Genomic DNA, 13,014 nt, shown 5'->3' on the forward strand with positions numbered 1-13,014 from the left:
CTACATTTTCTTTATTGACTACCTTGGTCTGATCAGTAACCCACAGCTTTCGGTAGGAAAGAGCATCAAAAACACATGGGGTAGTTAGTCTTTTAATTCTCATGAAAAGTAATAGGTGTTTGATGCCTAAACTGCTTTTCTGTCCTCAAAAAAGTCCCTGAGCATTTTTACCTATGTGGAGATATAGACACTGTGGGCCTATTCGTTAGTGCAGTGAATTAGCATGTAATGAAATCTTTGGGCTCCCATTCATATAAACAAATAGCACAGTGAACTGGAAATCTTCCCATTTGTCTTTGTGATAGATTTCAGAGGAGTCAGGGTCAAAACTGATTTATTTTTGTTTGTGGCCCAGATGCTGATGCATTGATCGCAGGAGCACCAGGGGCACCGATGGATGTTAAATGCCATGATGCTAACAGAGACTATGTTATTGTTACCTGGAAACCACCAAATACAACCAGTGAGAGCCCAGTCATTGGATATTTTGTTGACAAGTATGTAAACATTGGGATTTTAAAAATTTTGTTCATTGTCAAAAACATATATATACTGAAGAAAAAAAATTGGCATTATATTCTTCAATACGTGGGTTCTTTAGATATATTTTTACAGGCCCGTGGCACTGGAACTCGGTTGCCTATTGCATTAAATTACTAGATTGTTCCCTGGCAAACTTTTAGCCCAGACGATCTAGTGCCTTCCCAGGCAATTCTGGCCACAGTCTGGGAGTTAGCAAGGGCTAGGGGCCATTCCCAGTAATCATTTGCAGGCAGCCACATTTTATCAGACACTAAAAGTGTTCAATAGTATGGATGTGGCCAAATCAGAGAATGAGCCCTGGCAATATTTAATTTATAGAAGCCAGAATCCATGGGCATCTTGAATTAGATTTAGTCTCTTTAATCTGTATACTGCAAAAGCTGAAATCTTGGAGTTATTACATTATCTTTTTATTTCTGCCTTAACTGTGGTACACCAGGAGCTCAAGGCATGGGCTCCCAGGAGCTGGTAGTTTAAATCAGAATGGCAGTCCTCTCTCCTCCAGTCTGCTTTGCACTTTGGGGTTTCAGCTCAGTGCAGGCAGCTGGGGAACAGGGGATCCAAGTGCTGTTTTGCATGTCTCTTCCACTGAAGTGCATGCTTGCCCCTTGTAGCCAGAGCAGAACATCTGATCCTTAGTGTCTGAAACTGTCAGTCAGCAGAAACATTACTGAAATTATCTCATAATGTATACTGCTCTACACTTAAAAGCAACATTTGCAGCTCATTGCTATTTGCTATCCTGTAATTTGGTTGAGTTCAGTGACAACTGTCTGGGAATTGCTGGAAAATGTTGACTTATGAATGGCAGTCAGTATGAGGAAATTTAACTTAAGCCCTGGGGACTCTACCATTTATATCCAATTTGCACAGTGCATAGATCATGGGAGTATTTCACCTATTTTGTGTATAATCTAGTCAGCTGTGCCTTTTGACATTTTGCTTGGATTACTGCAGTGCCAAGGAGCCCTTGATCATGACCCTGTTTTTCCTGATACTGTCAGGGCAAAAGGCAGTCTTCCCCACAAAAGTTTATCATAGTAGGACACAAAACAGATATATACATACAAAGGAGCCAGTATGAGGTCATGACTCTGCTTCTTGATGACTTCTACACTCTGTGGCACAACCATTGTTGGAGGGAAACACACAAAGATGCTTGCTTAAAAATATGACAAGAAAGAGATGGAAAAGATTAGGTGAATGTTGCAATTTCAGCATGTTCTGTGGAGATGTGTGTTAAAAATAAAAGTGAATAACTTGTTCTTTATATGACAAGGAAGAGAACCAAATGGAAGTGGAACAGAGAGTTGGAAAGGCCAAAAACCATGCAAGAAAAATGACCTTTGCAATTACATTATGAATAAATATGAGCAAGGTGGGAATTGGTCGTCTGATCAGAGGAAAGAGTGTATAAAGTGTGTGATTTTCATTAAAAGGTGTATGGTTTAGTTCCTAAACTTAGTGAGGATGACTTCTGTGATTCTGACTTGGTGTGTGTAGGATCGTATATATTTATTGTGGGATGATACTGATAAATGCTGTCTTCTGCTACTCCAAGATGTGAAGTAGGTTTGGAAAACTGGGTCCAGTGCAATGACGCTCCTGTAAAAATCTGCAAGTATCCTGTGACTGGTCTTCAGGAAGGACGGTCTTACATATTCCGTGTGAGAGCAGTGAACAGTGCTGGCATTAGCAGGCCTTCTCGAGTCTCTGAACCCGTTGCAGCTCTTGACCCTGTTGACCTGGAGAGAACACAAAGTAGGTTATGCAAGGTTGAAACAGATGTTGAATATTTGAATTTTTTTTTTTTTTTAAGTTTCTGTTTGCTTAGTTAACCTAAGGACCTGAGTTTATTTCTTCCTTTGATTGAATATCTCACTAATTTCATGGTGGGGAATGTAGCTGGAATGGCAAAGTCCATACAGACAACTTGGCAGGACCTTGGGACTCCGTCTCAATTCTGGCTGGTTTTGCTTAGCTTTAAATATGGACACTCATTATCACAAGGAGCAATATTTTCAAAAAAGCTATGCCCTGGAAGCTTGTATCATTTGTATTGGGAGATAGGCCCTCAGATCATCATAAACGTCTACATTTGCTGGTAGTAACTTCTGAAAAAGCTATTGAATATGTCTGTTTTAGTTAAAGAAAAAGTAAAAATTGTCATGCAAATTCACTGGCTCATAGACTGTTGTATTTATCCGCATCTTTTTTCCTCAGTGAAGCACCAGTACTGGCACAAAGCCCCTATGCTACAGGTCGGGGGGTCTCTGATATTATGGCTTTTCTGGCAGGTGGAAAAAGTCAATCTATTTAATGAACAAGTTCTTTCTGAAAGCTGGTCTTGTGCTCAAGGCCACTGCAGACTGCAAAGAAGCCTTATGAGAGTTTCTCCATTAAAAGAGTAAGCTGGCTTGCTCTGGGGAGTAGTTTTATTGATTTAGCCTTGTCCTAAACCCCTGTACAGATTCCATATATCGTGTACTTGCACATCTTCTGGTTTATGTGCTCCTTTTACTCAGAGGGGAATTAAACTCATTATGAAGACTGCAGAGCACTGCCCCAATGTTGCTTGTAAAGTCCGAGTTGAATATGCTGTGTTTCCATTAGCTTTATGATTAATTCCTATAACAAAAGGCCAGTTCATGATACAATTGTTTACTAATCTGCCACAGAATTGAATCCATCTGCTGTGACTATGATTCCTGCTTTTTAGCACATCTTTAAATAGTACTGTCTTATCACGCTCTGTTTTCCTATGAAAGTGAATGAACTAGTGTATGACTGTGTTGACTCCATCTGGGGAAAGATTTAATAAAAGAGTTATAGAAATGGAAGTATACGGGCTTTTGAACAGGTGATGAACAATAATTTGCAAAGTTTGTAAATACATTAAACTGGTTCAAGAAATTAATTGAATATTTTGATTAACAGCTATTCATGTGGATGAAGGGCGAAAGATTATTCTCAGTAAGGATGACCTTGAAGGTATGTAGCATTTCTATGATTTCAGTCCATCTGTTTATAGTCCAGGAATCTAGCATTATAATTAGAAACATAGCTTGAAAAGAAATCCACCTAGTGAGTAAACTTTTTGTAATAATAAATAGAGATATTCTGGCTTGCAAGGCTGAGAGAACACAAATGAAAGGTGTGGTCTGAAGGACAGAGAACAACACCCTCTCAACAGCACTACTTTCATTATGTACTGACAGCATCTCCTCAACTTTTTGCTTTGGCTAGTTCTAAGCTGAGTTTAAACAGCTGAACATTGCATTTGATTGCCCACATTTCCCTTCCTCCTGTCCTTCTGGGAGGAATAAATACAGCTTTTTTTAGACTGAATTAGACGATATGAGCAAGTTATTTCCATTTTCATAAAAACTTATTCAATCCATCCCAATTCTTTAATTAATATATCTATCTGAATAGAGAGATTATTCTTAAGGTTAAGTTTATACACTAAATATTGCTTTTCCTCAGGAGAACTGGAGAGATTACTGACAACTTTTGAGATAAAGCCTGAATTTCTTCTGTCTTTGGTTGTTTCTGTATGTGTAGATTTTTATTTTTTTTTTAGGCTTGGATAATGATCTTCTTTTCACTTAAAATGTCAAAAATATTTAGTAGTAAAACAATTTTCTGTCTACTCTCTTTCACCAAAGGTTATAAGCTGTAACTCTCACTCTCTTCATGAGAACAGGTGTAGTTTGAGGGAAAATCAGACATTAAATGGTTTCCCCAGTGCATGGGCAGGACAGATGAAGTTTCTCTATTTTTACAATGGTACCCTAAATGAATTGATATGTGTATTATAGGATCAGAATACATTTGCCTTGTTTGGCTTCACAGAACATACTCCTGCTCTCAAGATTGTCTGAGAATGATTAGAGGCATTAAATGGCCACTGGCATAAGCATGAAAAATGGTATTTGGATTTCTGTTACATGAATATGCATATTTAATAAAGGTGTATGAATATCCAAATACCATTTTTTATATAGATCATTACTTTAATCTGCAAGATTGGAGACCATTTCTGAAAAAGTGATCTCATAGATCACAAATGGATTTCCTTTTTAGTGCCAGATGACCTTCCATTCTGGGAGAGTAGGCTGTACCATCATGTTATATCATTACAAATTACATCAGCTTTGGGGTTTTCAAGGATGTAAGAAAACATGTTGAGATTTAGTTATGTGAAACCAATTGGAAACCTTTTGACTTTATGCATTATGCTGTGAAGGATTATTGTAATTTTCTTGACTATGTCAGCAATTTTCTCTTAAACTTAGTTGATTCATGTGCCTTTATTAAAGAAAAAGTATATTTGTAGGAAATCAAATAGAGAGAACATTGAGAGAACATAAATTTTCTGTGGATATGTCAGTTTGCTTTAAAAAAAGTCTGGTTTTGATTGGGAAATGTGTACAATGAAATAACTTCAGTGTACATTTTGAGCCTGGTTGGTTCTACAGATGTTTATAAACTGTTAAAACATCACTTCCATGATTTACAGATTATTATTGAAACATTTTTCTCTTTTTTAATGTCAAATCCTGAGCATTTAGAAGATAAATGATCCTTGCTAGCCTGAGAAGTGGCAAAATGTACCTTAAAAGAACAAAACTTTTTGCTTTCTTTATTGCAAGCCATAAAAATAAAATATTTGTAGGTATCTTCCAAGTTGCTATTTCTGACCTATTACCAAGAAGAACCTTCTTCAGGGCTGTGTAGCTGTGCCTGAAGTGGTCCATCATAGGTCTGAGCCTCTCCTATCTAGTGCTGTTTTACACCATTGTAATTCCTCTGATAGCAAAACTGGCTTCTTCTCACACTGCGGTGTGTGAACGTGACCACAGAGGGCCACAATGAATTCCTCCAGCCTGGCCCAGGGTACACTGGTCCTGCCTCATGTGCCTGATAACCCTGCAGAGTGAGTGGGGAGAGGGGTTTGATCAGGCCACACCAACTGGTGGAGTCACCAGAGGGCTGGTGACATAGTTTTATGTCTCTGATCCACAGTTTTTAGAAGTGCTTTAGACTATACGGCTGGTAATACCATCACATTACAGGTTACATTGCTGATAAGTTCTGCTTCTTATTCTGCTTTTCACTTTGTTTTAAGCTGCTTTTCTCCTTACTATATTTCCCTTCCAGATATCTTCTTCTAGTCTAATTTCTGGTAATAACTCTTTAGACTTCTGTCTTTGATCAAAAAATATCTCTTGTTTGCATATGGTGAGTAGTTTTTTTCCAAGGCATCCTGCCCAGCAGATAGAAGTAATTCAAATGTGATCGAATCAAAAAGGTGTGACAAATGCACAGGTTTTCAGGAGGCATATTTAACTTTTACTGAAAAAGTAAATAACTAGCTTTTAATACTGATGCTTTATTTCTCAAAATTTAATTGAAGTGAGCAAGTGAACTGCATGGATGATATTGTAGCCCCTAATAGCTGAGCATTGCACTGCAGGGTTGGAGTTCAGAAAGATGAGCTGTAGCATGAGTGCTGACCCAGGAGTTAATCTGCTGTTTAACACTCACTACGTTTATTACTCTTCTAGGCGATATTCAGATTCCAGGCCCTCCCACCAATGTACATGCTTCAGAAATCAGCAAAACATATGTTGTACTCAGCTGGGATCCACCTGTTCCCCGTGGCAGGGAGCCACTGACGTATTTCATTGAGAAGGTACCGTCCTGGCATTCAGTGGCATTCAGCTGTAAGGTGTTTCATTGCTGAGTGCAACTACATTCAATTCATTTTTAGAACTACAGAATGAACACTAAATCTAACACTTTTTGTGGTCTCGCAGGATTTGGTAATGGGGTATTAGAGAATCATGGACAATCAAATGTCTTATTACATGGTTTAATGAGCATTGAAATTCAAGGTCCAGGGAAAAGGATGCCCCTGTGCTATTTGCTTACCACTGTCTAAAATGAGAACAAAACTACACGTGTAAGGTAGCGGTTTAATGGAAAAGAACCATCTTAAGATTTCACAATCCTACAGGCAAGACTGGAAGTTTGCACTCTGCCTGTGTTAAAGGCACGTTTCTGGTTGTCCTGTGGTAGAGCAAGGAATAAACAGTGACTCATAATTTCATCCTCACTTTCCTTTTCGCAGGCTTACAGCACCCTCTGCTATACCCTGACATTTCCAATTTATTCCCTGTAAGGTCAGCGGAGAAGCACATGCCTATCTCAGGTTCACTGCTCCCTGGTAGTCTTCATGGCTGCCTTTCTCTTCCCTTTGACTTGACAGGGGACTTCAGTCATCACAGTGGGAGCGGTTTGTTCTTCTCCCATCTAGGCTACTAAGATTTAGATAGATCTGTCCTGGAGCCAGGTTTCTAAATTAAGTGTGTTGGATTACAGCCAGAGGTCATAATCTTTCCTCCTTGCTACGAAGTTTCCCTGGTAGGTAAATTGGTCACATACCTGACCTCTAAAACTCTTACATGCAAAGCTATACTTAGTTTTTATGAATTATGCCTCTAGCATATGCCCCTCTCTTAACGATCCACAAACACTAAAACTGTCCATAAAACTGCCACACATTCAATTTGCATCTTGAATATTGTGACAGCCTTTTCTCAGGCCCTTACCATGCAATTTTTTTTCTTCTCACATCTGTTCAGCACATTCCTCCAAAGCTCATTTCCCAGCCAATCATTCTGTTCACATCACTCCTCTTTTCACAGCCCCCATTTTGTCTTTTCCTTCTCAGTCCCATCAAAATCTCCACTTCAAAACACCTTTATAGCCCATCTCTACATTCTTCATCATCCATTGACTGCTGGATGTTGAACCAATAGGTGTAAAGTGAAGTCCAGTCACTAGTTAAATTTTCCAGCAAGCATGTCCATGATTTCTCCCACTTTGCCTTTCACATTCAAAAGACGTAATGAAAATTTCTATAGAAATAAGTATCTAGGTTTTTTTTCTATGCAATAAACCAGCATGTTTTCCTTTTCTACACTTGGTTAGTTGAATTTCATTCTACGTATGAATTGGAAAATATATGTATCTGCTTGTTTAATGGAAATACCTTTATACAGCTCCAGAAACAGTATAGAGCAATGGCAATGATGAACAAACAAGCCTTAATTAAATGCCAGACTTACTGAGGGAAAGTGAGAATGAGGACTAAAAGGCTATTATTAGAAAAAAATGTTCATTATACTAATTAATACCTGAATCTAAAATCTTTTTGCATATAAATAACTTATATATATGAATAGCTCAGTCAGTTCATAGGTGAATGTTTGTTTTTTGCTTTCCACAGTTACCTGTTAATTTGGAAAAGCAGAATTTCTAATTAATTTATTTCAAATAAAGAAGACTCAGTCCTGAAGAATAAAAATGTATTTTTAAACGCTTCAAGAAATATAAAACAGAAACGAGTATGCTGTATAGCAATGTTCCCTCAAAATAATTAACAGATAAATCAAATCAAACTACAGACTAAAATGTGATTTTGATTCTTTCCTCTGAGAAAAAGAAATGCAACAATTAATGTTTTTCATGCCAAAAAGTAAAATATATGGCAAAATAATGTTTATTTCATATTGTCCATCTTTTTATTATTAAGAAAATAGATGTTATGTTTCTTCTTTCTGTTGAAAACACTAGGTGGGTTCAGTATCTATGAAAAAGATTTTGATATATGGGCGCCAGCTGTTTACATTTTTATTATTTATCTATAGTAGACCTCATTATATACAAGGTAGTTTCCAAGCACCCATGAAACACTGTTCCTCCTCTGAGAAGTTCACAGTCTATCAGGTTTTGTTCCCAGACTTTCTGTTCCAAAATTTTGTAAACATTTAACTTGTATGCACCTTTCTGTGCTTGAAGGAAATTTTATTTAGGCTATTTACTGGGCACTTGGGTTTTCCTAAAACTGCTGAAAGATTCCATGACTAATTTTTGTTTTGGGTCAACAGTTTATCTGGGGAACCTAATGGACAGCAGACTTCTCTCAGAGTGCTGGTTGGCTGGCTCTCTTCCATGTGCAGTTGTGGTGATGATTAGCTCATCTGCTGCACTGAGACTATTCAAAAGTAATTATTTCATTCGATGAATGCTTTTAGGGACATGACCTTACTCAGCAGAATAAGTAATTATAAAGTAGTGAGTAAAGTAACATCCCCCTCCCTACCTTTCTGCAGAATTTGGATTAGGACTTGCTTGCTTTATAGCGAACCTTTGGGTGTTCAAGTGAGTTTTGCAGGACAAGAGAGTAATTCTTTAGGGACCAATCACAGTTGACAGTCGTGGCCCTAGCTGAAGGCTAGCTGTATGTGCAAGTGTGCATATATTGAAGTCTAGACAGGCAGGGAGACAGTGAGGTATTCAGACATTTTTGTAGAGTAATGGAATGCATGAGCAATGCGAATTTGCATATGTTAAAGAGAGGCATTTGAGAGTGATCCTTCTCTTATAGCTCTTAAATAAATTCATGACAGGATGCAATAAGCAATATGTTCATTTTCTGACAGTTAACAGAAGTGATTCACAGCTTTTTTTTTTTTTTCCTGTAGTCCATGGTTGGCAGTGGAAGCTGGCAAAGAGTCAATGCACAGGTTGCAGTAAAATCTCCTCGCTATGCAGTGTTTGACCTTGCAGAAGGAAAATCGTATGTTTTTCGAGTCTTGTCAGCAAACAAGCATGGCGTCAGTGATCCATCTGAAATCACAAAACCTATTGAACCACAAGATACCGTTGGTAAGGCATTAACTGTAAGGCATTAATGTGAAATACAATTGATATTTTATGAAATGGAAATAGACAACTCTCATTATAATTAGATTAGTATAAATCCAGTAATAGTAATTGGATCAATTTGTGTTCAATACTGCGAAGGATTTCAAAAAGACCAAGATGTTAAATTTTAGAAACATTCCAAAATTTTCCTAATGATCACAAGTCTCCTTGCTGAGACCAATAGTTGTTAAAAAGTTAAATTAAGTTTAGTTATTAATTCTTCAAGAGTGCTCTATTAATGTGACTTGTCAAAAAATAGGATAATACAGGTTAATTGCTAACTTAGATAATTATATTGTCTGGCTCAGGTAATTATATACTACCTAATTCCCTACACTTTCAGCTAGATAAGGTAGCCTTTCATTTCTTTCTTAGTATTCTAAGTTGCAAATTACTGCTGGTGTAGAATTCCTGTGGCATGCAGGAAGGATAGGGGAAGATACATCTACATATTCAGTGGTGACTTTCCAAATGAAAATGAAGTGTTTATCTTGGGGCCACATTCAAAAACACAAGTGAAAATTTAGGGAGTGGTTATTCATCTTGTTGCTCAAATATTTGATTTGTTCTTGCAGTTTTACAGAGGTCAGATATAACAGTCCCGTGTATTGACAGCTGTCACTTTAAGAGCACATATCTTACAAGTACACTTGCTAGCTACAAATATAAGAAATATTTACAGTATCTGATATACCATAGTTCACTAAATGTTGATAGATATAGCCTTCATAATGTTTCCCATAATTTTAAAAAATATAATCCATCACCTTTAGCTTGATCTGTAACTATTCATGATGAAATAAAAACATCTTTTGTATTTATGTATTCTTGATTTGATGTCTCATTAATGCATATAAATTATTTAAACTATTCAACATTCCCCAAGGTAGGGAAGAAAAATACTCCATTTATTTCACTTAGTACAGAAAATAGGCTATCCCTCAGGGGTTAACACAAGACGTTCTGAATAAATCATAGCTATAGCTGAAAGCAGAAAGCAGAAGATGCTATTTTAAAGAGAAACTGCAGGAGTATTTTCAGAGATGGAGTTTACCACCTGAGCTATAATACATCAGACACACATGGCTCCTTTTAGTTGCCTGCATGTAGTGCCATTTGACATTCCTGAGGGTAGCTGAGACAACTTCATGGGGATGGCAGTCATTACACAGGAATTATGGGTAACTTTCTCTCTTGAGCAGAAACTAAGGATGGATGCGGTATCCTAGGCCATCCAAAATGACACTTAATATTATGCAATTGAATTGAGTGGTAAAAAAGTATTCAGTTTGAGATTAACGTCTAAATTTAGGTGTTTCCATGTAGGCATCTACAGATGCTGTAGATGTCTCTGCTCTCACTGCAGCAACTGGAGCCTGGAGGATAAATTGGCTGATGTTGCCCTAAGTTGCCCCATGGCACGCAGCTATGGAGTGTCTACATTGGGGTGAGATGAATCATTTTCAGGACTCTACCAACCACTGAACAGAGGCTCAGTTTAATTGGCCAAGCAGACATCTAGTACCTTTTCAAATACTTCCAGTTTGCCACTTCAGAGGGGTGCAGGTATTCAGTATCTCCTGAGTCATATCTGGCAGCTCCTTGAAGAAGTCTCAAACACTTTAAAATGGCCCTAAATGAATTTGTTTGGGTAACTGAATTAAGCCCTAGCTCTTTGACTATAAGTGCAGCTTATAGAACATGCACTTGTATACAGTTACACATAAAGTCCTAAATATAGGTACCTTTACCTCAAACTGAACCCATTTGATCTTACAGACTTACTGCATAAAGTACAATAGTGTATAAGTATTATTTTTTATTTTGAGATTGAAAGACTAAGTGAAAAAAATGCTGCCTTTCTTTTGTTATATGCTGCTTGTAGTTCCCCAAAGCATATCAGTCTGAGGAAGCTAAAACACCTTCAACAGGCAAATGCTGGATGCCTCTCTTAACCTACCGTGAAAGGCTGAGACACTGCCTTAGTTCCTTACATTGTGAAAGCTCAGATAGAAATTTTATAGTGTACAGACTGTGTGTTGGCCCTTACTAAGATTTTTTTTCTGTTTACATCGTGATGTTTCTGGTTTTATTTATGCACATTCAGGGTATTTAGACCAATATAAACCAACAGTGAACTTTCATTGCATGTAAAGTGAACTGCATACTATGCTACCTTGGGAGAACTGTAGTCAACAGATTGAAGGAAGCTTTATCCACTTCTGCTTGATGCTGCTGAGGTTATCCTGGACTATTGGTTCCAATTCTGGCTCCCTTAGTCTAGAGGGATGGATGTAGAGGAACTGGAGAGGTCCTCTGGGTGGCAACCAAGATGGCCAGGGGCCTAAAGGTTGTGACCAGTGAAGAGAGGTGAAGGTAGCTGGGCTTGTTTTGTTTGGTGACTTACAAAGAGGATGGTGCTGAACTGCTCTCAGCAATGCCAGATGAAAAAAAAAAAGAGGCAACAGCCATAAGTTATAGCTTAGCAAATTCAGGTTGGACATACTCTCTTAGTGAAAAAGGTGCAAGAGTGCAATGCTGAAAGAGGTTGTTCAAGGAATCTGTGAAATCTCCATTGTCAGAAGTTTTCAAGACTCAGAAAAAAATGTGACTAACAATCCAGTTTAGTGTTGGTGATAATCCCACTCTCAGCAATAGGTTGGGCTAGGTAATCCCCAGACATCCTTTCCAACCAATGTTCCTATGCTTCTGTGAAATCCATCTAGCTAAGTTTGGCTAAACACTCAGCATTCAAACATATGCTTAAAGTTGTCCTGAAAAGCTGGCCTTTTCTGAATTGGGGTTGCCGTTAGTTGACTGGAAGGCACTATTTCTTAATACTCATTATATCATACCTCTAGAGTTTATGTGCATTTCCTACTGATGCAGTACTACTACAGGGACATAAGCTATACATAAACCTCTTATTTGAGAGAGAACAGTCAAGAGAGAACTTCTGAGAGAGAACATTTTCATATCTGTGTGCCTTTATCCACACTGATACTTGAAAATATGTTCTCCTATAACTCACTCCTCAGAAAACCTATATAAAATCAGACAAGTATGGACCCTCATAGCTTGGAGTAAGTTTACTCTAAGTAAACAAATAGAAAAATGAATATATTTGTACACACATATATAGAAGTATCCAGACTTATAGTGAAACAAATATACTAAAATATATGTCATATAGCAATATTAACATGGTAGGATAACTCACAGCGGTAGTGATTAAGTACGATAAAAGTATACAGTGTTGCATCTACCTCAGCTTACTTTTATTTTTGCGTATTTCATAATAGTATATGTTTTCTTTCTTTTTCTTAGTCGTTCCATCTACACCTGGTCAGGTAGTGGCCACAAGGAATACCAAAACATCAGTTGTAGTTCAATGGGAAAAACCAAAACATGAAGAGGATTTATATGGCTACTACATTGACTATTCTGTGGTGGGATCAAATCACTGGGAACCGAGTAACCATAAACCTATTAAATACAACAGGTATTGACAATACTTCTGTATTTTGGGGAGGTTTGAAAACTGTAGGATAGTTCTAAGCCAATTTACATGCTGAGCAATGGTGTTATCATGGAAGGTGAATGTTGAATGAATGTGAAGAAAAACAGCCTGCAGACTCTCAGAGCTAAGCTTTTCAGATTGCAGGACAGACTTTTGCTGCCTGTCCCGCCCCC

At 37.7% G+C, this 13,014-nt stretch overlaps 1 protein-coding gene across 1 annotated transcript in view; it reads left to right on the top strand.

Moving 5' to 3' along the window:
• Positions 1-13,014, top strand: part of MYOM2 (myomesin 2) — a 79,880-nt gene that overhangs the window by 28,488 nt on the left and 38,378 nt on the right. Inside the window, exons 11-16 of the mRNA XM_010566736.1 lie at positions 356-497; positions 2,105-2,304; positions 3,481-3,534; positions 6,114-6,241; positions 9,099-9,282; positions 12,649-12,823. Coding sequence (XP_010565038.1) covers positions 356-497; positions 2,105-2,304; positions 3,481-3,534; positions 6,114-6,241; positions 9,099-9,282; positions 12,649-12,823 — 883 coding nt within the window. The remainder of the gene's footprint in view (positions 1-355; positions 498-2,104; positions 2,305-3,480; positions 3,535-6,113; positions 6,242-9,098; positions 9,283-12,648; positions 12,824-13,014) is intronic.

This window comes from Haliaeetus leucocephalus, unplaced genomic scaffold (genome assembly GCF_000737465.1).
Source record: "Haliaeetus leucocephalus isolate CR32 unplaced genomic scaffold, Haliaeetus_leucocephalus-4.0 Scaffold217, whole genome shotgun sequence".
Lineage (NCBI taxonomy): Eukaryota > Metazoa > Chordata > Aves > Accipitriformes > Accipitridae > Haliaeetus > Haliaeetus leucocephalus.